The sequence below is a fragment of the Anomaloglossus baeobatrachus genome, assembly GCF_048569485.1.
Source record: "Anomaloglossus baeobatrachus isolate aAnoBae1 chromosome 5 unlocalized genomic scaffold, aAnoBae1.hap1 SUPER_5_unloc_4, whole genome shotgun sequence".
Classification (NCBI taxonomy): domain Eukaryota; kingdom Metazoa; phylum Chordata; class Amphibia; order Anura; family Aromobatidae; genus Anomaloglossus; species Anomaloglossus baeobatrachus.
In genome coordinates this window covers 596,332-622,500 of record NW_027441808.1, presented here as the reverse complement: position 1 = coordinate 622,500, position 26,169 = coordinate 596,332, and the positions used below count along the sequence as shown (strand labels likewise).

The following is a 26,169-nucleotide window of genomic DNA, read 5'->3' as shown; positions in this document are numbered from 1 at the left end:
TTTGGACGCGTAGTGCGCACAGAATATGCCTATTTCCCATAGAATTTGCTTGGAAATCAAAACACCTGCATTTTTGCATTAAAACACTGCAGCTCAAAATGCTGCGGAAATGCAAGAAAAAACGCAACGTGCGCACATAGCCTAAATCTTAAAGAAAACCTCTCACAATAACTATTGCACGGACGCTGCAAAAATCTACAGATCTGGAATCTTCAGACTGTAATCCTGATAATTTAAAGAGAAAATGTTCATTCTAATACATCATTCAGAGAATTTCAGGATTCAGAAAAAGAAAGAGAAAAAGGAGAACCAATAAGAAGGATATGAAAAGATCTCCAATACGGAACAAGAAAAAATGAACTTGACTATGAATGAATTTATGGATAATGTGTCATGAGTGTGTCCCGCTCTGAGGAGACCTCTGGTGAGTCTGGGATCAGAAGGTCACAGCAACTTATTGTTCATAGGTCTACAACATTATTTGAGTCAATCTACTTTGTTTTAATGCTGTAGGGGTTAAAAACGCTTTCCAATCTGGCTATGCTTTGTAGCCTTAGGCTACTTTCACACATCCGGTTTGAGCCCTGCGGCTCAATCCGGCTGTGAAAACTATGCAACGGATGCGGTGAAAACACCGCATCCTTTGCATACGTTTTTACATGCGGCCGGTCCGGTTTTTTCCGGTTGCGGCATGCTACTGAGCATGCGCAGTGGAAAATACCGCATGCGGCGACCGGATGCGGTTTTTTCCGCATCGCGCCGCATCCGGCCTCCATAGGGATGCATTGAAAAATGCGCCGCAGCGGCCGGATGCGGCGCGATGCGGTGTTTTTTGCCGGAGCAAAAAACGTTGCAGGGTACGTTCGATCCGGCCGCCGCATCGGCTAAATCTGCCGCATGCGGCAAAAACCGGACCGAACGCAAGCCCCTACGGCACAATGCGGCACTAATGTAAGTCAATGCAAAAAAACCCGCAATCGGCGTTACAAAAGCCGGTTGCGGTTTTTCTGCAGAACGCCGTATTGTGCCGCAGAGCAAAAGTCCGGATGTGTGAAAGTACCCTTAAGCTTAGGTGCATCTCTTTTGTGACCACTCCCCTTCAATATAAAAAGTCATGTATTTTACCATCTGATGCCAGTTATAGATTCTCATTCCATGCTGACCTCTTTGGAAGGAGCCTGTCTCTGGAAGAAGCTGAGGAGTTGTGACTATTGCAGCTGTGGTGTTTAGCTGCATTGGAAGAGTTTGAAGTCTGTTTCCTTTTTGTGTCTATTTTCCCTCGGTCTCATTTACCTATGTGTTGTAGTATTGCAATGGTGAGACTACTGCTCTCGCCGACCTTCTCACTAGCCAGGCTTAGTGAAGGCCTAGGCACATGATGATAACGGGAGCAAGCACCCGTATAGAGACGTTAGGGAGCATAGGGTACAGACTCAGGTGAGTTGCAGGTGGTGTCCCCTCTCCCCATCATCAGGGCCTTTTTTTACCATTCCCGTTGTTACCCTCGTGTTACATTGCACGCTGAGTGTCTGTACGCGCTGTCATGACATAGTGTTTTGGTTTTGTCACCCACAGTCTTATCGGTTGAGCAGATTGAAGTCCTGGATAGGGGCTTAAATTTTGTCAGTGGCATTTTTTTGCTGAGGATAGAAATGTTTCAGGTCAGAATTACTCTAGTAATAAATTTACAACATTTAATGAATTTGAAGGATTCTCCTTCTCTGAACAGAAGCCATTGTAATGCTAAACTAAATGGATGAGGATTGTAATTTGGAAGAATTGGTGGGGGACTATGATGTAAAACCAAAGGTCTCAAACCCTCATTATTATTCAGTAACATCTCGCGTACCATCATTACACATGTTCCAGAATATGATAGAAAAGGACCAGTTGGCTCTGCACCGTTATGTCTCCTCCAATAAAAATAAAAATTAGATAATTTAAGAAAAAATCAATTTAATGCTGAAAATGAACAAGAAAATAACAACTATTTGGTTATACGTAAGTCAGACAAGGCGGGATGTATAGTGCTATTGGAGGCCTCTTTATATAAAAAATGAGAATGTGACATTCTGGAAAATAATACAACTTATCGTACATTACAATCAATCCAACTGATGTCTGCTCTAAATCGTTATACAATATGTTGGATGGTGGTTGCTTCTCTTTAAGGGCTACTTTGCACGCTGCGACATCGCAAGCAAATGCTTGCGATGCCGAGCGCGATATTCCCCGCCCCTGTCGCAACGGCGATCTTTTGTGATTGCTGGCGTAGCGAATGTTATCGCTACGCCAGCTTCACATGCACTCACCTGCCATGCGACGTCGCTCTGGCCGGCGACCCGCCTCCTTACTAAGGGGGCGGGTCGTGCAGTGTCATAGCGACGTCACACGGCAGGCGGCCAATAGCAGCGGAGGGGCGGAGGTGAGCGGGACGTAAACATCCCACCCACCTCCTTCCTCTCATTGCAGCCGGGACGCAGGTAGGAGATGTTCCTCGCTCCTGTGGCTTCGCACACAGCGATGTGTGATGCCGCAGGAACGAGGAACAACATCGTACCGTCGCTGCATCGGCATATATGGAAATGTCGGACCATACACCGATGATACGATAACGACGCTTTTGCGCTCGTTAATCGTATGAAAAAGGTTTTACACACTACAACATCGCCAGTGACGCCGGATGTGCGTCACTTTCGATTTGACCCCACCGAAATCGCACCTGCGATGTCGTAGTGTGCAAAGCCCGCCTAAGATTCCTTTCTCAAAAGCTTTTATTATGAGGAGAGCATATTTTGTTTTAAATGTAGAAAAAGGATCCATAACATAGGTCTGCAAAAAATGTTTTTTCAAGAGATGGGTTTTTTTTCCACGTAATCCTTATGTTTTTGGGTGCACTGAATCCGAAAATAACCTTCGGTTTGACATCACTTTTTCTGACCATTTAGGCAACTATGTTAAATAAGGCAATACCTCAAAATAAATGAAAATAGACTTACAAAATCAATTTCTTATTACAAATTTTTCATGTAAATATTTATTTTAGTTTCAACAGATTTTTATTGAGTCATTCAAATCATTAACAAATAAATCAAAGCATTATATGGTTACATTGCTTGATACAATGACATTATGCTATTATCAAAATATCTCCCCCAAATGGGATCAGAAAATCAGGTATCAACTATTTCTTGTAAAAAAAATGTATGCTACTATAGTTTTCAAGTTATTGAATCACCCATCGCTATTGCAAACAGGGCCGGTGATAATGGACACCCCTGTCTGGTACCCCGTCCAATGCGTATCGGTTGTGGGCTAGTGGTGGGGAGTTTTAGGTACGCCGCGGGGTTGTCATACAGAACATGTATAGTTCGGATGAAGTTCTCAGTGAACTCTAATCTAGCCAACACCCTATATAAAGTGCCTACAAGTAGTATTCAACCCCCTGCAGATTTAGCAGGTTTACACATTCGGAATAACTTGGCATTGTGACATTTGGACTGTAGATCAGCCTGGAAGTGTGAAATGCAGCAAAAAAGAATGTTATTTATTTTTTTATTTTTTTTTTTAAATTGTGAAAAGTTTATTCAGAGGGTCATTTATTATTCAACCCCTCAAACCACAAGAATTCTGTTTGGTTCCCCTAAAGTATTAAGAAGTATTTCTGGCACAAAGAATAATGAGCTTCACATGTTTGGATTAATTATCTATTTTTCCAGCCTTTTCTGACTAATTAAGACCCTCCCCAAACTTGTGAACAGCACTTAAACTTGGTCAACACGGGAAAGACAAAGGAGCATTCCAAGGCCATCAGAGACAAGATCGTGGAGGGTCACAAGGCTGGCAAGGGGTACAAAACCCTTTCCAAGGAGTTGGGCCTACCTGTCTCCACTGTTGGCAGCATCATCCGGAAGTGGAAGGCTTATGGAACTACTGTTAGCCTTCCACGGCCTGGACAGCCTTTGAATGTTTCCACCCGTGCCGAGGCCAGGCTTGTCCGAAGAGTCAAGGCTAACCCAAGGACAACAAGGAAGGAGCTCCAGGAAGATCTCATGGCAGTGGGGACATTGGTTTCAGTCAATACCATAAGTAACGTACTCCACCGCAATGGTCTCTGTTCCAGACGAGCACGTAAGGTACCTTTACTTTAAAAGCGTCATGTCAAGGCTCGTCTACAGTTTGCTCATGATCACTTGGAGGACTCTGAGACAGGTTCAAGGTTCTCTGGTCTGATGAGACCAAGATCGAGATCTTTGGTGCCAACCACACACGTGACGTTTGGAGACTGGATGGCACTGCATACGACCCCAAGAATACCATCCCTACAGTCAAGCATGGTGGTGGCAGCATCATGCTGTGGGGCTGTTTCTCAGCCAAGGGGCCTGGCCATCTGGTCCGCATCCATGGGAAGATGGATAGCACAGCCTACCTGGAGATTTTGGCCAAGAACCTCCGCTCCTCCATCAAGGATCTTAAGATGGGTCGTCATTTCATCTTCCAACAAGACAACGACCCAAAGCACAAAGCCAAGAAAACCAAGGCCTGGTTCAAGAGGGAAAAAATCAAGGTGTTGCAGTGGCCTAGTCAGTCTCCTGACCTTAACCCAATTGAAAACTTGTGGAAGGAGCTCAAGATTAAAGTCCACATGAGACACCCAAAGAACCTAGATAACTTGGAGAAGATTTGCATGGAGAAGTGGGCCAAGATAACTCCAGAGACCTGTGCCAGCCTGATCAGGTCTTATAAAAGACGATTATTAGCTGTAATTGCAAACAAGGGTTATTCCACAACATATTAAACCTAGGGGTTGAATAATAATTGACCCACACTTTTATGTTGAAAATTTATTAACATTTAACTGAACAACATAACTTGTTGGTTTGTAAGATTTATGCATCTGTTAATAAATCCTGCTCTTGTTTGAAGTTTGCAGGCTCTAACTTATTTGCATCTTATCAAACCTGCTAAATCTGCAGGGGGTTGAATACTACTTGTAGGCACTGTAGGTATGGCCACATTACCGAGGTAAAGGTTTTTTCTATATCAAGGGCGAGAAGGAGTATTGACGATTTGGACTTACTGGCATGTTGAATTATATTGAGATTCTTACGGATGTTGTCTGGTGCCTGGCAAAACGGGATGAGTCCGACTTGGTCTGGAGGTATAAGTGCTTGTAGTCCTCGATTAATTCTACTAGCCAAAAGAGAGGTAAAGAGCTTCAGGTCAACATTCAAAAGTGATATAAGCCTGTAGTTTTTCACCTGCAGGGGGTCTTTTTTTAGGTTTTGGTAAAACAGTTATATGTGCTAAGAGAAATTCCAGGGGCATCGCTTTACCTTCAAGCATGTAATTACATATGTTTATAATATGGGATTTCAAAATGTGAATGAATTTCTTATAATAAACTGCTGAGAGTCCATCCGGGCCGGGGGCTTTGTGAGGTTTTAACTTTTTAACCATTTCCTCGAACTCTTCATTAGTGACTCTAGCTTAAAGTGTTGCTGAGAAATTCAAGGTAAGGGTAGGAAGATTTATGGAGTTTAAAAAGCTATTGTGATGCCCTGGTCTAGCCAGGTAGTCACAGACATAACACCACACACACACCACCTTCCCTAGACAGTTACACCAGTCACCTTGTTGCCTCCCTCCAGGGGCTGATGTCCACACCAGGTGGGGTGGAGCCAGGCAGTTGGCCCCACCCACCAAGGAGTTCACAGGCCTGGAAGCGGGAAAAGGAGTCAGATTCGTTTTGGAGGTGAAAGTGAGAGGAGTAAAACGTCTGCGTGTGCCTGTGTAGCAGCCCAGGCACTGACAGCAAGGTCGGCAGATGGTGGTGGCCGTCTGCAGGAGTTAGCGGATCTCTGCGGAACCGTAGGACCGGGGTTGGGCGGTGGCCCACCGGTACCGAACCGGGGAGCGGAGTGAAGTTAAGCACACAGGCAGGGCTATCGGACCCCGACTAGGTTTGCAAAGTCTATCCGAAAGTGACCGGAATCCCAGGGGTTTCCTAACACCCAAGTCCCGCTAGAAGGCAACAGTCCACACCGTGAGAATATACAGCCACTGCCACAGGCTAGAGATCCAAGGGCCAGAGCCTGCGGGCAAAAGGGCTCTTATGTTACCAATACGCCGGGGAGCGGACTACCATTGGGAAACCATCAGAGTCAACACATTCTACACAGGTGCAGGGAAAGACAGCCACCATCACCTGTCCGGGGAGAGCAAAGACACTGCAGCCGGCTGCGGGACCCGTCCATACGGCAGTTTGGTTTACCAGAGACTTTGTGACTTTCTGAGTGAGTACAACAGTGCCATCCAGCACCGCGCCGCGCTGCCTCTGCAACCCTGCATCCCAGCTATCCAGCCGTCCCGTATCATCACCCGGGCCCCGGGAACACCAACCCCTACCCACGGAGGGGACAACACCCTAGCTGCTCCCTACCATCGCTCCCGGGATCCCCGTCACCAGCAGCGGTGGAGCCATCATCACCACGTCCCGTGGGTGGTGTCACGAACTATCTCCCCAAACAAACCATCCCTTTTCACTCACGGGTGAGGAGCGCTGCTCGAGTCCCCGGGTCCGGCCCACCGCTCGAGCCACCGAGCAGCAGCAGCAGAAGCCCCGGACCCGAAAGCGCCCCTCCGCCCGCGACACTATCTATCGCATTCGGGGTAGCAGGTGCTGGCTGGGTATATAAAGATTGATAAAAGTTATTAAATAACTGGTATACTCTATGAGGTTTGGAGGTTTGGCTTCCCTGATTGTTGTTTAATGTGTATACTGAGTTAATCCTTTCCTAATCACAAAGTTTTCTTGCTAATAGTTTATTTTATTGGAAAGTTTGTAGTATGTCGCTTGCGTCCATCTTAGTGCTCGCTCCGTTTTTGTTGTCAACAAAGTTTGTAGTTGAAATGTAATATCTGTTATACGTTTGGTAAGATGGATAGTGGGATATGATTGGTTTGCTGCCTCTAACTCTAGCAAGGTAATTTCCAGCTCTCTATGAGCGGCAGTTCTGTGTTTTTTTTTTGAGGCATTCTTGATAAAGGATCCCGTGATATATATTTTGTGATGATAAGCACTATTTAAAGGGAAAGTCATCAAACACATTGTGCTACAAACTATTGTGTAAAAGTCACTCATTTTGTGCAACACACCTTAGTTGTTCAAACATTTTGTGACTTTTGACATTTTTTATTCTGAAATGTAAGAGAAGTTTAGTGAAAGAGAGTGGTGCCGGAAGCGGTCAGACAGATTCACAATAATTGTTGCCCTTTTAGAATATGTGATTTTGCCTATTGTACTTTTTTTTACTTTTACTAATTGTTAACCAATTCCTGTAATTTTTGTACTTTAAGACACATCGCCCCTCCCCCCAAAAAAAAATGTGTAGGAAGGGGGGTTGTCTCATAGTCCGAATGCTCCTGGCTGTGGCTGGAGGAGTGGTAGTGCAGGAGTGAATCACAGGAGGCAGGAACCAGCAGTGTGCCTGCTAATAACAAAAATGAATATTCACTGCTCCTCACTCCCATAATTCCGTCTACCTCTAGACACTGAAGCGAAAATCGAGGGGTGTGTGGCATTATGGGCGTGGGGAGCAGTGACTATTACTTCTTTTTAATAAATCACTTGTCCCCAAGCCAATAATCCTAGGTGTAGGGAGCAGTGAATATTCCGGCAGCTGATATCTGCGTGTAACTGCAGGTGCATGGCAGTGATGTCATGCGATGCGCCGCTTATACACTGAATTCACTTGCCAACATCAAAGACAACACCACACACTGGGGGAGCAGATGGATGGTGAGTATAAGCATTTTTTTTTATTTCTGCAGTGTGATGAGGGATATTTATACCAGGATGACGCCAGGGGCAGGTGCAACCTGCAGCCCAAGAGGTAAGGGGGCCCATTTTTACTTGTAAATACTAAGATTAGGATCATCTATACCAAGATAAGGGACATATATTCTGAAATGGGCTTAGGATGGGGATCATATATATTAGGATGATTGCAATATATACCAAGATGAGAGGTATACAAACCAGGATGAGGATCATGTATACCAGGGTGAGGGCCTTATATACCAGCATGGGGATCATATATACCATGATGAGCCCAGGATGAAGGCCATATATACCAGGATGGGAGAAAGATGAGGAACATATATACCAGGAAGAACGAAATATGCACCAAAATCAGAGACACATAACTGGAAGGGCCTCGGGATGGGGGATAATAGTACAGAATTGGGGGATATTACCCCCATAACAGTGTCAGCAGCAGATTCCCCACCCCCCATAACAGTGCATCATGACTACGTTTTTTGCTACAATTTTTTTCCTATTTTCCTCCTCTAAAACCTAAGTGCATCTTATAATCATAATAATACAGTAAGTTTGAAAAGAAAGAAAATGGTGCATTCCCTGACGAAGTCTTACTTGAGCAATTGAGTTTTCAATAAAACCCTTTTACTCACAGTACATCATGATGCCTTCTCCCATGTGACTCATCTGACAACAGGACCTGAGTAATGATAAAAACATTTGCCAAATTCCAAATGCAAGAATGGCTCCTCTACTGTGTGGGTTTTCTCATGGTCGACAAGAATTGATTTACCAATTAAACATTTCAAATATTCACAACATGAAAAAGGTTCCTTCTCTGTGTTGCCTCTTCAGATGTTTAACGAGATCTGATTTCTGAGAATAACATTTTCCACATTCAGAACATAAAAATGGTTTATCCCGTGTGAAGTTTTCCATGGTCAATAAGAGTTGATTTCCTAGTAAAACATTTACCACATTCCAGGCATGAAAATGGCTTCTCCCCTGTATGAGATCTTTGATGTACAACAAGTTCTGATTTCCAGTTAAAACATTTCCCACACTTTGAACATGAAAATGGCTTCACCCCTGTGTGATTGTTCTGATGTCTAACAAGATCTGATTTCTGAATAAAACATTTCCCACATTCTGAACATGAAAACGGCTTAATCTCTGTGTGATTTTTCTGATGTCTAACAAGGTATGATTTCTGAATAAAACATTTCCCACATTCTGAACATGAAAATGGCTTCTCCCCTGTGTGACATCTTTGATGTACAACAAGTTCTGATTTCCAGTTAAAACATTTCCCACACTTTGAACATGAAAATGGCTTCACCCCTGTGTGATTGTTCTGATGTCTAACAAGGTCTGATTTCTGAATAAAACATTTCCCACATTCTGAACATGAAAACGGCTTAATCTCTGTGTGATTTTTCTGATGTCTAACAAGGTATGATTTCTGAATAAAACATTTCCCACACTCTGAACATGAAAATGACTTCTCCCCTGTGTGAGATCTTTGATGGGCAACAAGTTCTGAATTCCAAATAAAACATTTCCCACACTCTGAACATGAAAATGGCTTATCCCCTGTGTGACATCTTTGATGTCTAACCAGAGCTGATTTCCGAATAAAACATTTCCCACATTCTGAACATGAAAATGGCTTCTCCCCTGTGTGAGATCTTTGATGCTGAAAAAGTTGTGCTTTCTGACTAAACCATTTCCCACATTCTGAACATGAAAATGGCTTCTTCCCTGTGTGAGATCTTTGATGCTGAAAACGGTGTGATTTCTGACTAAAACATTTCCCACACTCTGAACATGAAAATGGCTTCTCCCCTGTGTGATATCTTTGATGGTCAACAAGTTCTGAATTCCAAATAAAACATTTCCCACACTCTGAACATGAAAATGGCTTCTCCCCTGTGTGAGATCTTTGATGTCTAACCAGAGCTGATTTCCGAATAAAACTTTTCCCACATTCTGAACATGAAAATGGCTTCTCCCCTGTGTGAGATCTTTGGTGCTGAACAAGTTGTGATTTCTGAATAAAACATTTCCCACACTCTGGACATGAAAATGGTTTCTCCCTTGTAGGAGCAGTTTCATATTCCACATCCCTACTGTAACTTTTATTTTGCTGACAATTCTGTAATGAATCAGAATTTTGGACTTGTTTGAAAAGATTAGATGATAGAGCTTTCCGAGGAAGGACTGGAGGTATATCTGGGACAACAGCATGCTCTTCATATGTATCATGTGTGACACTTTGATTGTCTGTTTCAAATTCTGAAGATAATAGATTTCCATACGAACTCAAAATACAGTAATCTCCTAAAAATAAATACAATGTTATTAGTTTTTAATATCTTGAAAGCAAATTTATTTTTTTAAACCATAACATCAGAAATTAAATGAGGAAAAAATGTATTCTGAATCTGTTGTCCAATTTTGACATCTTCAGGTCCCGTTACGCGCTACGATTTATCTGACGATATGTCATCAGGGTCACGGTTTTCGTGACGTACTTCCGTCGTCGTTAGCGATGTCGTTGGTGTGTGACACCTATGAGCGACTCCGAACGATCTTAAAAATAGCAAAAATAGTTGATCGTTGACGCGTCGTTCAGTTTTAAACTATTGTTCGTCATTTCAAACAACATCGTTAGTGTGTCCGTCATCAGCGACGCGGGCGTGTCGTTACGAGCAATGCTCCATGCCTCCTCCGCTCTGATTGGTGGTACCAACTGCGTTCTGATTTGGCAGGCATGGTTGATAAGGCGGACACAATTAAACGCCTCTGTCATTGCCGAAATTGTTGGGAGGATTGCTGTGTGACGGTGTCCACACGACCACAATAGTCAAACAATATATCGCTGAACGATGTAGCGTCGTTTGTGAGATGGGTACGTGTGACTGCTAAAAATCGACCTATGAGCGATATCGGCAAATCGTAGCAATGATCTGGGCGTGTCACATCGCTAACGAGATCGCTAGCGATATCGTTGTGTGTAAAGCGGCCTTAAGAGTTACATCTTCGTTAATGCGGATCTTCCATTTCTAGCACCAGTTCTCTGGAATGTGCTATAGTAAATAATCTGATTGATTGTCACAATGTGACTGCAGGATAATGAGGGAAAGGGGGCTCCTATACTGTCCCTCATGCTAGGGGACACTAACCTATTCCTAACCACTGAATTACCCCTGAAGATGGAGATGCCAGAGTCCCGTGCCTTACTAGTCTCCTGAAGAGATCTAATCTGTTATCCCCCCGGGAAAGGAATGGGCAGGAGTATGATGGAAACACAGATTAAGAAAGACGGGAAACACAGATTAAGACAGACAGGACACATTGCAAAGTCACAGAAATAAACAGTGAGAGACTAAGGAGAAAAGCAAGAGCTGGAAGGCAGCAACAAAAAGACAACAAGGCTTAACACCACAACAGCTTACAGCAATAGTACACAACAATAACCCGTACATCTCGATCACAACACCTCACCAGACAAGTATAGGTAACCTATAGTTGGCATTAATGAGATAGTCCAGCCAGCATATACAGAAGGGAAGCGAATGATACTTTCCCCTTTACAGCATGTGATCAAAGACATTAACAAGCAGCTCAGCAGAGAATAACTCTTACTAGCCTGCCCAAGCCTGTGGTTTGACACCTGCATCTCCCTGCACTGCTCACAGACATCAGAGAAGTTAGCAGGCAGAGTGTAGTTTCCACAGATCCTGATGCCGCCATGACAGTTGTCATACCCTGCAAACATCTCCTTGTTACATTGATCCACAACATAGACAATTTCAAAGAGGGTTTTTTCGAAGACGAAAATAAAATAGTTACATATGCCAGATATACAGTGTGTCCACCCATATCCTGTTCACCGCAATTAACTTGAGAACGGCGGCAGCTATAGGCATAGAAGTGGTGTCTAGGTATGCCCTACAACTTTGTAATTCACGTTTTTTCTCTATCTCGTTCCAATTTCATAATAAAAATGCTAACTCCGTTGTTTTCAACCAGGTGGCGCTATAGGTGGTTTCATTGCGTAGTGCATGGCTAGTTTACTATACCCAGAAAACACTTTTATGCCTAAAGCTGCCGCCGTTCTCAAGTTAATGGCGGTGGACAGGATATGGGTGGACACACTGTATAATGGGGTTTCCCGGGACTGTAACGTTGATGGCCCATCCTTAGGCTTTGTAACCAATCCGGTAGCAGGTTCTTGCGGTCTATGCAGATAAACATTAGAGCTCCAACTCATCAAGACTGGCAATGGACACTGAAAAATTACATCATGGATTGGAGTGAGATTTCTGGCATAGGGAACACTGCATTTTGTTATGAATTAGAGAAGCGGTGGCATCACACCCTTCTTCTGGCCAAGCTCTGCCCATTTTGACAAAGCTGGTTAAAATTGGCGTGAAACCTCCAAAAGTTGCACAATTTTTTTTAAAACTCTGTGCTGCACACATTTTTTTGAGAAATTTCAAAGTGGTTTATGCCATAATTGCTTTGATGAATCAGGGTGTAAAATCTCCTTCTGTAGGTGTCTCCATTCCTTCCAGGGTAGTTTGCCAGTAATTCACACTCTCTAAAGCAATAATTTAACTACATCTTTTTTGGTAGTTGTAAACCTTTGCATTTCAGTGTGCGGCTGTAACTCTGCCTATTTTGGCAAAGCTAGTTAAAATTTGCATGAACACACACACACACACACACACACACACACACACACACACACCAGCCTATCGCCTCTTTATTTTTAGACTTCTGTAATTAAGAGACCTTATATCACATGATGTGATGTTAAAAAGGTCCTTAAGCAGTCCTATAATCGGTATATAAACACTGGGGGACCTAGTAGAATGGGGGTTCTGTGAAATTGTCCAGTTTGCTCTCCCTTTCCCTTAATACCAGTCCTGCATGCCAGCCTTTATTCTGTTCAATTTAGACTCCTGCAATGATGAGACCTTTGGTTACATCATGTCACATGACTTTGAAGTCATCAAAGGTCCTTAAACAATCAACCTTAGAATACAACTGATGGGGACCCGAAGAGAGTTGGGTTCCTGAGAAATTGCGCAGTTTAACTCCTCCTAACGCTGGCCCTGACTGTAACTATGGCTTATTTTTGGAGTAGGGCTTATATTTCATTCTCCAAAAATCCCATAAAATCATGCTAGGGCTTATTTTTGGTGTAGGTCGTATTTTTGGGGAAACAGAGTATTCGTGAACCCTCTGCAGGTCTTTGAGTTGCCTTCATAACAACATAGAGAAGGCACTAGAAACAAACAGCAGAAGAAGAAAAGAAAATACAGCTAAAAAAAACCCCAGAGCAGAAAGTCTAAAAATGTAAACACAAAATTAGTGCAGAAAGTGCATGAGTAGATATCTCTTACTGGATAGATCTGGAGGAAACACATCCTGAGGAACATCGGGATCTTCTTGTTTACAGTCCTGTGGGAGAAGAGGACGGGGACATCTCTCTGGTGTTGTCCTCCTACTGGATAGACCTGGAGGAGACACATACAAGGGCTGAATTCATTCCTTACTTACAGATAATTATAGGCCGTGTGTATTTAGTCCTGTCTATTACCTGGTGATGTGAGGGGCTGGGGATCCTCCATCATGACGTCCTTGTACAGATCTTTGTATCCTTCTAAATACTCCCACTCCTCCATGGAGAAATAGATGGTGACGTCCTGACACCTTATAGGAACCTGACACATACAATGATACCGTCACCCCCGATCCCTTCATAGCGTTACTGTATAATGTCCCAGCATTCCCAGCAGTGTCACCTCTCCAGTCAGCAGCTCAATCATCTTGTAGGTGAGTTCTAGGATCTTCTGCCCATTGATGCCCTCATGTATCGGGGGGTGAGGTGGAGGCCCCGTGATTGGGCTCAGGGGTCTTCCCCATCCCTCAGACACAGGGTTCTGACAGCGCTCACTAGAGGTCTTCTTCACTACTGTGTAATCCTGGTTATGGAGAGACACAGTAATAAATCTCACTACAGACATTTCCAGAGTCCTCACCTCTCCAGTTCTGTCCATCTGTTATTCCCATAGATAAGAATGATGTAATGTGACGTCATCAGAATCTCTCACCTCTCCAGTAAGCCGGAAGAGGATCTCTAGGGTGAGGTGTAATATCCTCTCCGCCATCTTGTCCCTGTCCATATCCATCCTTCACGGGGCAATCAGGAGAATTCTGTTATATAGAAGATCTCCACTGAGAGGATTTGATATTATAAGGACCTGAATGGGAAGGAGATGAGCAGATGATATGGAAAATTAATTCAGATACGGGAGGTGAGATATCATTTTATAGCCATATAAATACAATGAAAAGTGATCAATTATTCATATTGTACCTAGAATGGGATCAATGAAAATGTTGGCTCATCAAGAAAAAAACAATTCCTCACTCAACTCCATTGATGCAAAAATACCACTAGAGATGAGTGAAACTGAATTTTGGCTATCAGTACAAACTCCGACTTTTCCAAGAACACTAAGTTCGAGTTCAGAGTTCGGGGGCTTTATGAATGTAAACCACTCTCGGAGTATCGCGGTACTCGGGTACGCTCGGTGCTCAACCCAGTGTGAGTCACCTGCAGGGTTTGATCGGCTTGCACTGGGGGTAACAACAGAATGATCGGATGTAGTGTGCACAAGCAAAAAAAAAATGGAAAAAACCCACCCTCCCCCAGAAGTGATCTGTTTATGGCTGCATGTGGGTGGAGACGTGAACTGCCCAATTAACCCTAAAAAGCATATGTGAGGCTCTGATCTATCAGGTCGTCACAGGGTGTTGTGCAATCTGCCCCTCTCTACAGTATCCACACCTCCTTCGTTATGGATCCTGGTCCTTTGGAGTTGCTAACAGCTTAGCCAATCAAAATCCTAGAAACACTTTATACCGTACCCACCAGACACACCATTGGGGGGCCTGAAGGGAATAGGGCTGCCCAGATAGGGTGTTGGTGAGGAGAAAGTGAGAAAGTGACACTTAGAAGAAAGTGTGAAACGGAAGTGGAAGGAGAAGGAGGTGGAGGTGACTCTCTGAGAGGGAGAGGTCACCGGCCTGGAGCAGGGCTCCTGAAGTTACTAGGTGGCAGACGTTGGTCTGGGCCTGGTAGGAGCTGGAACCCAGGTCGCAGGGGAACATGTCAAGGGGCACGGACTGCCGAGGAGGGCAGCCGGCAGCCTTGAGCCATCACTGGGCAGGGGCCAGGGCATGACGAGGTATGTGGACCCTAGGCCGGGAAGTAGCTTCACGCGTTCAGGTAATTTGCCAGACAGTGGTGAAGACTTCAAGATTCATCCCCAACCCACTCCAAAACCGGGGTACTAGCACATCGATGGGATAGGACTTTCCCAATACAGTCCAAAGAAATCCTACGCGTGAACCCTGAGAGCAAGCTCACTCCGTTAGCCATACGGGTGAGCGGGATCCGAAAAGTTTTATGCTTTAAGCCCGCTTTACACGCTACAATATATCTTATGATGTGTCGGCGGGGTCACGTCGTAAGTGACGCACATCCGGCATCGTAAGGTACATTGTAGTGTGTGACAGGTACGTGCGATTGCGATTGAACCTTAAAACGTTCATCACATGCATGTCGTTCAATTCCTAAAAATTGAACGTCAGATTGTTCATCGTACCCGGGGTAGCACACGATGAATGATGAACAGATCTTACCTGCGTCCAGCTGCTCCCGGCCAGCAATGCGGAAGGAAGGAGGTGGGCGGGATATTTACGTACCATTCATCTCAGCCCCTCCGCTTCTATTGGCCGGATGCCACGTGACGTCGATGTGACGCCGAACGTCCCTCCCACTCCAGGAAGTGGACGTTCGAAGTGTGATGGGGGTTAATCGTTTGTGCGGCACATTCAACAAATTGAATGTACCGCACATACGATGGGGGCGGTTAAGATCGCATACGATATCGTATGCGAAATCGTAACATGTAAAGCAGGCTTAACTGTCCAACTAGAGGAAATCAAGTGCCAAGGAAAGGCCACAGGCTTACAGCAACACCAAGGGCACGGACCCAAGCGTGCTCCCTCCAAGCTGCAGTGGTGCTCAGAATTCTGGTTTACAAGCTGTCTGTGTTATTATTCCTGGACTGAGTGAGTACACTGAAAGCCCCCTTTTCCTCTACTCAATGGCACCCCAATCACCAACAATCCAACGGGCCCCGGGGCACAAACCCCCTACCCACGGAGGGGTTAAACATCCTGCTGCTCCACCATCGCCACCGGGCTCCCCAACAGTAGCAGTGGTCTCCCCCATTACCACGCACCGTGGGTGGCATCACGAGCTTACACATCTCCCCTGTACATATCTCCCCCTCTCTTCTTTAATTCAAGTGTCCGCGCGAACCCCTGGGTCCGGAGACCCCTTGAGCCACCGCGGCTCTGGATCCGAGCGGCTCGGCCGCTGGAATGGGGGCGGTACACTTTCGAAAAACCTGGCGTCACGAACAGGATACGAGCAGGACCCACTTACCTGGGTGACGTGCGCCTTAAAAGCCGAAAACTGCGAGTCAAGATTCTGTTTCCCGCCAATTCTGCCATTTTCTGGCATTTTTTCGCGCCAAAACGCCATCTTCCCCAAGAAAGCATGCAAAGCCTAAGCCCCGCCCTTCGTCTTCCCAGTGAGGCCGTAACCGGAAGTTCCCAGAGGGCCACGGTCAGCAAGGGAGTGCTGCGAAAAGACCAAGGTGGCGCGCGGAGATGTCGGTTCCAGACGATTGGAGTGTGGCGGTGCTGCCTCCGCCCGACCAGGGTAATGATGGCGCATCGTACGCCGCTCCAGTCGCAAGAGGCAGCGGCACCGGGACCTGAAGCAGTTGTCCCCATAATGCCGATAACATTGCCGTATGTATGCCTGGCTCCCACAGTATGACGGCCGATCAGATGCGCTGCAAGGATTTAAGAGGAAAATCTGTAACGTTCTGGATATGTATGCCTTAAACGGGCGGCAGCGGGCCTCGGTGGTACTGGGACAGCTGACCAATGCTGCCGAGCTAGAAGTGGAGATGTGGACTGAAGCAGACCGGACATCAGTGACCACCATTTTCAGGAGACTGGGAGCTGCATTTGAAACCCGCACAGAAGCGGAGCTGAGAATGAGGTTCTACAGCTGCAAGCAACGGCCCCAGGATAGTGTGACGCCCTGGACTAGCCAGGTAGTCACAGGTAGGCCCTTGCACAAACACCCGTGCCCTAAAAAGGTGTCATCAGCCACCCTTAAAACCCTAGTCACCTCCCTCAGGATTTGATGTTCACACCAGGGGGGCAGAGCCAGGTGGTTGGCCATGAACACTGAGGAGTTCACAGCTCCTGAGGCAGGAAAAACAGATTAGTTTGAGGAGTGGAGGAGTGAAGTACAAGTGCAGAGGCAGACTGTGCCCAAGTCTGCCCCAGTCTAACTCCGGGTGTCTGGCTCGGAGCCCAGTCACCTCTGGCTAGGAGGCAGACGGTGGCCTCAGCCTGCAGGAGCCGGGAAGACAGCTCGGTGGAACCGTAAGGGACCGGGGACAGGATAGTGGCTCGCCGGTACCGAACCGGGGAACCGTCTGGAAACTGGAGCACAAAGGGGGTACTCAGACCCTGAAACGCGGTCCCGTTTTAAACATAGACAAGGCCGAGAACTTGCAGACCACCCAATAACTTTTGGGCTTTGTAAAAAGCCCCTGGAACACCTTTCATGTCTACGGTTTCCGGAGAGGCTGGTTGGACGAAGGGCCTGCTGTAGAGTCGGCCGAGGTCCCGTCACCATGGCAACCGGTGACAACCCTCCGGGTCCAGGGGTCCCCTGGACGTGGGACCTCTGAGAGACTGCCGGGTATGGAACTTTGTACCCGGCCCGTTGTGGGCAATACCCGGACCCGATTCCTGGACTGGGGAAGAGGGGTGCTGACCTGTTCTTAGAGGCAGCATCAAGGGGTAGGTTTGCTTGGGTGGGCAAATGAAAGGACCCGTTCCCATTTAATAAAAATGTTTTATGTTTGCAACGTTAAAGTAACATGCCCCCCGTAAGGGATGATTTCCACACTTGCTTATAATGTAAATAATGTTATTATACTTGTATCTGTTTTTCCCGTTTATCTTTTGCAGTTACAACAAAAATAAACCGGTGGTGGTCGGACAGCCCGAGGACGGTCTGTATTAAACCAAGGGGGAATGTGACGCCCTGGACTAGCCAGATAGTCACAGGTAAGCCCTTGCACAAACACCCGTGCCCTAAAAAGGTGTCATCAGTCACTCTTAAAACCCTAATCACCTCCCTCAGGATTTGATGTTCACACCAGGGGGGTGGAGCCAGGCGGTTGGCCACACCCACCGAGGAGTTCACAGCTCCTGAGGCAGGAAAAACAGTTAGATTAGTTTGAGGAGTGGAGGAGTGAAGTACAAGTGCAGAGGCAGACCTGTGCCCAAGTTTGCCCCAGTCTAAGGGCGGCTTTGCACGTTGCAACATCGCGCGTGCGATGTCGGTGGGGTCAAATTGAAAGTGACGCACATCCGGCGTCACTTTCGACATCGTTGTGTGTAAATTCTAGATGATACGATTAACGAGCTCAAAGGTGTCGTTATCGTATCATCGGTGCAGGCTCCGACTTTTCTATAATTACGCTGCCGCGACAGGTACGATGTTGTTCGTCGTTCCTGCGGCAGCACACATCGCTGTGTGTTACGCCGCAGGAGCGAAGAACATCACCTTACCTGCCGCCGCCGGCTATGCGGAAGGAAGGAGATGGGCGGGATGTTTAAATCCTGCTCATCTCCGTCCCTCCGCCGCTATTGGCCGCCTGCCGTGTGACGTCGCTATGACGCCGCACGACCCGCCCCCTTGGGAAGGAGGTGGGTCGCCGGCCAGAGCGACGGTTGCAGGGCAGGTGAGTGCATGTGAAGCTGGCATAGCGATAATTTTCGCTACGCCAGCTATCACAAGATATCGTACCTGCGACGGGGGCGGGGACTATCGCGTGCGACATCGCAGCATCGGCTTGCGATGTCGCAACGTGCAAAGCCCGCCTAACTCCGGGTCTCTGGGTCGGAGCCCAGTCACCTCTGGCTAGGAGGCAGATGGTGGCCTCAGCCTGCAGGAGTCGGGAAGATGGCTCGGTGGAACTATAAGGGACCGGGACAGGGTAGTGGCCTGCCGGTACCGAACCGGGAAACCGACTGGAAACTGGAGCACAAAGGGGGGTACTCAGACCCTGAAACGCGGTCCCGAAACTACCGGATCCCGTTAATTAACTGATTGAGGTCTGGACTTTAGGTCCTTTCCCACCCAAGTCCCCACTGAAGACAACAGCCCACCGAAAAGGGATAAAAAGCCACCGCTCAGGCTAAGAGATCCAAAGGGCCAGCGTCTGCGGGCAAACGGGCTCTCCCGACACATAATCCCGGGGAGCGGGCTCCCGTTGCTGAAGCACGGGTTGTCCATAGCTACACAGAAGGTGCAGGAGAAAGGCGGAGACCACCAACCCGCCTGGGGGACCAGACGCAGCCGGCTGCGGGCACCGACCACCATCTTTTTGGTTTACCAGAGACTCTTGTGCATCTGTAATAGTGAGTACAACTGTGCCCTCAGGCCACGCATCGCCCTGCACCGCCAAGCACCGATAACTCACACCAAACGGGTCCAGGGGCCATCTCCCCTGCCCACGGAGGGGTTAACACCAAAGCTGCACAACATCTCCCCCGGGGTCCTAGTGAACAGCAGCGGTGGTGTCCACATTCAGCACAACCCGTCGGTGGCGTCACGAACTCGTAACAACAAACACCATGGCCCCAGCCTTAACCCTAAACCCCCTTCAAAGCGCCAGCCCCTTTCAGAGCGAAGTAACTCCCGGTCCGGAGGCGCTCGAGCCACCGACAAACGAGTCCGGATCCGAGCGGCTCGGGTGCAGCCGAGCGCGGGGCAGTACAATAACATCCGAGATTACGCCTTGAGATTGCAAGCAGCGCTGCGGACCCTGAGACTGACCAACGATATCGGAGAGCCGGAAGGGAACAAGATGCTAGTGGAGCAGTTCCTAAAAGGCCTCGGGTCGGTGGAGGACCGCAAGCAGCTCCAGCTATGGGCTTTGGAGCACCCTGCTTTGCACTTTGCTATCCTGAAAGAACGGGCAATCCAGGCCCTACAGCCCCCAGAGGCTCCTGACTCCCCACTCCTGGCTTGGCAGGCCGATGCCTCCCCAGCACAAGTAAAGCCCTCTGCCCTGGCCCTGCCTGCAACGACTCCCTTAACAGCAACTGGGAGAGTAGTACCCGATTTATCTACCCAAGTGCAACAACTAAGGACGTCGCCTGGATTCTGGAAGCCATGCAACTGAAGTCAAAGACCATCCCGTCGAGAGAGATCCAACTGGCGGATTGCCCAGAGGACGTCCCCTCGATGAGAAAGCGGACCTCAGCGTACAGAGAACGAGGCAGTGACCGGTATGATCCACCTGTTTGTTATAAATGTAACAAGACCGGCCACTACGCACGAAGCTGTCCTTTAAACAGGCAGCCCCTGGGGCCAAGGGCCAATCCCCAGGAATAAATTGCCAAGGCCCAGCAGACTGGAGAGAGCGGTATGTCAGGGGACGGCCCATCGTCTCTATTACATTGGATGGGATCCCTACCTCTGCACTTCTTGACACCGGCTCACAGGTAACAACTATCCCTTATGTACTCTATAAGAAGTTCTGACTTGATGATGACTTGATGCCCCCAGACAACGGTTTGACCATCTATGCTGTCAACGGGTTACCTGTGACTCAAATTGGATTCAAGGAGGTGACTGTAAAAGTGGGCCGAGTAGAATTAGTCAGACAAGGCCTGATAGTATTACAAAATGACCATAGTGATCGGAACCCGAAGATCATTTTAGGAACAAATGTCATTGAGAATTGCATGGGTGAAGTGTTGTTTTTGCTTCAACAGCTGTCTGAGACTGCAGGAGCAGGGCGACAGAGGGTCCTGCAACGTGAGATCCGAGCTCTCCTGCAGCGGCAACAGGTAAATCTCTCTGGAGGTGAGATAGGTGGTGTACGGGTAATGGATGCAACCCCCCTAGTAGTGCCCCCACAAAGTGAAATGTTGATATGGTGCAGAGCAGCTATAGACTCCCGGGGACAGGGTTACCAAGCAGTGGTAGAACCCCTACACTCAGAACATTGGCCCACTGTGTTCACGGCCAGATGGGTAGTGGATGTCCAGAAGGGGAGGGTGCCTGTGCGCGTGCTAAACTATGGGGAAGAGGAGGCCACATTGCCCCTCTATGCCATCATAGCCAAGCTGTTTACAGTAAATGCAGATGACATTCATGCAACAGGGTCTTCAGGCGAGCAAAGTTAACATCCTGGCGCTGATCCCCAGGGTCCAGTAGAGAAGGGGTGTCAGGAGCTACATGTGGGCACCGACTCTACACCCGCACATCACAAACAAGGGGTCTACAGGGTGGTCAAGGAATATGAGCAGGTCTTTAGCAAGCACCCATTGGATTTTGGGTGAATTAAGGGGGTACAACACCACATACCCACTGGCACGCACCCACCTATCAAAGAAAGGTACAGGCCTATACCACCTGCCCATTATCAATGTGCCAAGGACATGCTCAGAAGTATGAAAGAAGCAGGAGTGATCCGTGATAGCTGCAGTCCGTAGGCCGCCCCACTGGTGCTGGTAAAGAAGAAGGATGGGACCATGAGGATGTGCGTAGACTACCACCAGATTAACAAGATTACCCTTAAAGATGCCTACCCTCTGTCCCGCATTGAGGAGTCATTAGCCGCTCTAAAGTCCCAACGTACTTTTCCACCCTTGACCTTACCAGCGGGTACTGGCAGGTCGCAGTTGCCGAGGAAGACCGGGAGAAGACCGCCTTTGCTACCCCGATGGATCTATGTGAGTTTAATAGTATGCCATTCGAGCTGTGCAATACATCCGGGACATTCCAGAGGTTAATGGAGTGCTGTTTGGGCCATTGTAACTTTGAAACCGTCTTGCTGTATCTGGACGACGTTATTGTTTACTCCAAGACCTACGAAGCACACTTGGAGCATCTGTCCGAGGTTTTTGATGCTCTGTTCCTTGTACGGAATGAAGCTCAAGCCGTCCAAGTGTCACTTGTTGAAACCGAAGGTGCAGTATTTGGGGCATGTGGTGAGTGCTGAAGGTGTGGCCCCGGACCCCGAAAAGATCACAACCATCCAGAATTGGCCACGGCCCACTACAGTCAGAGAAGTGCAACAGTTCCTAGGCCTGATGGTGTACTACCGGAGGTTCGTGAAGGGGTATACCCAAATAGCGGCCCCCTTGCAGAATCTCCTGGTGGGCCAGGCTGCACACGGTAAATCCTTGGGGCCTCCGTTCAAATGGGGAGCGGAACAAGAAGATTCTTTCAAGAGGATGAAGTCCGCCCTAACCGGGGAAGAAATCTTGGCTCATCCCGATTATGGCCTCCCCTTCGTGTTGTACACTGATGCCAGCAATGTAGGGCTGGGAGCCGTTTTGTCCCAAGTACAGAAGGGCAAAGAAAAGGTGATTGCTTATGCCAGCTGGAAGCTAAGACCTACGGAAAGAAATCCAGAGAATTATAGCCGTTTCTAATTGGAATTTCTGGCACTTGTCTTGGCGGTAACTGTACAGTTCAAACATTACCTCGCTGCTGCTAAGTTCACGTTGTACACTGAAAATAATCCATTGACTCATTTGGATACAGCAAAGTTGGGGGCTTTGGAGCAACGATGGGTCGCACGACTGGCCAACTACGATTTCGTTATTAAGTACAGGGCTAGCCATATGTCACGCTTCCCGGTCCCCGGGCCCCGCGCCCCGCACTCCGGTCCCCGTGGTCCGCTCCCCGGTTCCCGCCGGCGTCCCCTGATCACCACCCCGGTCCCGGTCCCGTCCTCCTCGCCTGCACCCTCCTTGTGTCCTGCTCCCCGCTCCCGGCGCTCCTCTGCGACATGGGACACACAGCCGGGCGCTCCTGCTTCCTCCTCACCGCTTCCTGGACTGGATTCTGGCACACGGGCCTCGCGCATGCGCATTAGGGCGCGCACGCGTTCATTGACCCTCTCTTAAAGGGCCAGCACCCAGAAATAGGATATTGCATAGACAGGTACAGGGTATATTAGGGTTCTCTTTCCTGGTGGGCGGGGCCTGTTCTACGTGTTTAGCAAGCTAGTGTTCAGGTCCCCGTATTGTTTTACCCTGTGCTTTGCCCTGTATTAACCCTGTCTGTCTCGCAGAGCCTGTCCTGCCACGCCAGCCGCTCCGAACCAAGTCCATCCCTGGACCCTGACGGTGACTTCAGCGGATGTTCCACCACCTCTGCAGCTCCGCCAGTCTCCAGTCCCTGGCTCCGTTCGGTGACCCGCCCCATCGCTCAGCAGGTTCCGGATTCCGCCTGACCCTACAACCCGGCCTCGGACCCTGAGCCTCGTCACCCGGACTACCGTCCAGAACTCCGTGGGTTCAGCAACATACACCTTTCCTGCTCCTCTACGGACTGTCTGGCTACCAATAGTGCTTCGGCTGCCGTGCATCAGGACCCTCTGGCGGGGTGACCGGCCTGGCTGCCTCCTCAGGGGAAATCGGTGTACGGTCCAGTGCTTCCACCATCCGGACGTAACAGCTAGAACAGGCCATGGATCCCGCCGAAGCACTAGCGGCCTTGCAGCAGGAACTCGTACGACAGCGCGAGACCCAGACCCGCATGCTGTCCTTCATGTCTTCTGTGGATACCCGCCTGAACACGCTACAAGCAACGGCCACGTCCTTGGCATCTCAGGTGTCCACTGTGCAATCCACGGCCGCAGCTCCCGTGGCAGCCTCCTCGGATACTTCCAAACTTTGTTTGGCCTCACCACCCCGGTACGCCGGAGATCCCAAGATCTGCAGGGGATTCATAAATCAATGCTCCCTCCATTTCAAGCTGCTGCCGCACCTTTTTGCCTCTGACCAAGCCAAGGTCGCGTTCATGATGTCCCATCTAGAGGGATAGGCACTGGCCTGGATGAACCCCTTGTGGGAGAAGGAGGATCTGGTAACCGCCGACATCCAGGAGTTCCTGCAGGCTTTTCGTGGCACCTTTGACGAGCCCGGACGCGCCTCCGCGTCTGCCTCATCCCTCCTCCGGTTACGTCAGGGGACTCTGATGGTGGGCCAATATGCTATACGTTTTCGCACGTTGGCTTCGGAATTAGGGTGGAACAATGAGGCTCTAACCGCCGCCTTCTGGGAAGGACTCTCGGGTCGTATTAAAGATGAGCTGGCTGGTCGTGACGTGCCTTCCACCCTGGATGCCCTGATTGATCTAGCGACTCGAGTGGATCTTCGCTTTCAGGAACAAGCCAAAGAGGTGTCCCGCGAGAGGCGTCCGATAAGGCACTCCTCCCCACCACAGAAGTCCATCGCTCCCCAGTCGGCGTCACCTGGCGCGTCTACCATCGAGCCCATGCAGATTGACCGCCTGAGGCAGTCTGAGCAACGCAGAGCAGAACGACTAGCAAAGGGTCTCTGCTTCTACTGCGGTGATGGCACACACCTGCTACGCTCTTGTCCCGAGAAGCCTGGAAACTCCAAAGCCTAGGCTTGGTAGGAGAGGCCACCCTAGGTGCTGGGACTCTCTCAGACTCCGTTACATGGACTGTTCAAGTCACTACAGAAGAGACCCGGTTCACGGCAGAGGCGTATCTCGATTCCGGAGCAGCAGGCAACTTCATCCAGCAGGCCACAGTGGATAAGTACCAGGTGCCTGTTCTCCCACTGGAAAAACCGCTGGTGATCGCCTCTGTAGATGGGAGACCCCTCTCTGACACCGTCTCACTGATCACCAAGCCTGTGGACTTACGGATCGGTGCCCTGCACACCGAGAAGATCACCTTCTACGTCCTCCCGCGCATGTCTCATCAGATCCTGCTGGGACTCCCATGGTTACGGGCACACGAACCGTCGGTCAGCTGGAATACAGGTGAAATTACCCGATGGGGCTCCTCGTGTCACGAGAGATGCCTGAAATCCATCCAGCCCATCCGACGACCTCCGGTTCCAGAGTCTCTACCAGGACTGCCTTCTGCCTACTGGTCCTTCTCGGACGTTTTTGATAAAAAGGAGTCGGAGGTACTACCGCCTCATCGTCCCTACGACTGTGCCATCGATCTATTGCCAGGAACTACGCCTCCTAGAGGAAGAATATACCCCTTGTCCCCTGCTGAAACACGGGCCATGTCTGCCTATATCACCGAGAGCCTGGCTAAGGGCTTCATTCGGAGATCCTCGTCCCCTGCCGGAGCAGGGTTTTTCTTTGTCAAGAAGAAGGAGGGTGATCTGCGCCCTTGCATTGACTACCGGGGATTAAACCAGATCACCGTAAAAAACAAATACCCTCTCCCTCTCATCCCCGAACTATTTGATCGGCTCCGAGGAGCTCGTGTATTTACCAAGTTGGACCTCCGTGGGGCCTACAACCTGGTTCGCATTCGCTCTGGAGACGAATGGAAGACCGCATTCAACACTCGGGATGGGCACTACGAGTATTGTGTCATGCCCTTTGGTCTGTGTAATGCTCCGGCAGTCTTCCAAGAATTGGTAAACGACATGTTCAGAGATCTCCTCTATGTCTGTGTCGTGGTGTATCTGGACGACATCCTGGTCTTCTCTCCGGACCTACAGACCCACAGAGAGAACGTGCAGCTAGTACTCCAAAGGCTTAGAGAGAACCGTCTGTACGCCAAATACGAGAAGTGCGTCTTTGAAAAGTCGTCCCTTCCCTTTCTGGGTTATGTAATCTCGGACACCGGCCTGCAGATGGACCCCGAGAAAGTGTCTTCCATCCTCAACTGGCCTCCTCCATCCGGACTGAAGGCTATCCAACGCTTCCTTGGCTTTGCGAACTATTATCGGCAATTCATCCCGCACTTCTCTGCCCTGACTGCGCCTCTCTCTGCCTTGACCAAGAAGGGAGCTAATCCTAAGGACTGGCCACCGGCGGCCGATGCCGAGTTCTGCTCATTGAAACAGGCGTTTGCTTCCTCCCAAGTTCTTCATCGCCCTGAATTGAACCGACAGTTCACCTTGGAGGTGGATGCCTCCTCCTCAGGGGCCGGGGCAGTGTTGATGCAGAAATCCTGCTCCGGGAAGATGGTTACATGTGGATTCTTCTCCAAGAGCTTCTCGGCACCCGAACGCAACTACACCATCGGTGATCGGGAGCTACTGGCCGTCAAGCTGGCCTTGGAGGAATGGCGCTACCTCTTGGAGGGAGCTGTATATCCTGTGATTATCTACATGGACCACAAGAATCTGGAGTATCTGCG

The 26,169-nt window shown here is 48.7% G+C and overlaps 2 protein-coding genes across 2 annotated transcripts in view; both read right to left on the bottom strand.

Moving 5' to 3' along the window:
- Nucleotides 1–3,036: 3,036 nt before the first annotated feature.
- The window catches only part of LOC142259228 (uncharacterized), a 138,828-nt gene continuing 115,695 nt past the window's right edge, over nt 3,037–26,169 (bottom strand). The window contains 2 exon segments of the mRNA XM_075331718.1: nt 3,037–8,741; nt 8,743–9,914. Coding sequence (XP_075187833.1) covers nt 8,636–8,741; nt 8,743–9,914 — 1,278 coding nt within the window. The 3' untranslated portion in view covers nt 3,037–8,635.
- LOC142259221 (gastrula zinc finger protein XlCGF66.1-like) overlaps nt 10,205–26,169 on the bottom strand; it is a 55,665-nt gene continuing 39,700 nt past the window's right edge. The window contains exons 2-6 of the mRNA XM_075331711.1: nt 13,948–14,097; nt 13,639–13,818; nt 13,434–13,557; nt 13,237–13,350; nt 10,205–10,414 (exon numbers count right to left, since the gene is read on the bottom strand). Coding sequence (XP_075187826.1) covers nt 10,368–10,414; nt 13,237–13,350; nt 13,434–13,557; nt 13,639–13,818; nt 13,948–14,025 — 543 coding nt within the window. The 5' untranslated portion in view covers nt 14,026–14,097 and the 3' untranslated portion in view covers nt 10,205–10,367. The remainder of the gene's footprint in view (nt 10,415–13,236; nt 13,351–13,433; nt 13,558–13,638; nt 13,819–13,947; nt 14,098–26,169) is intronic.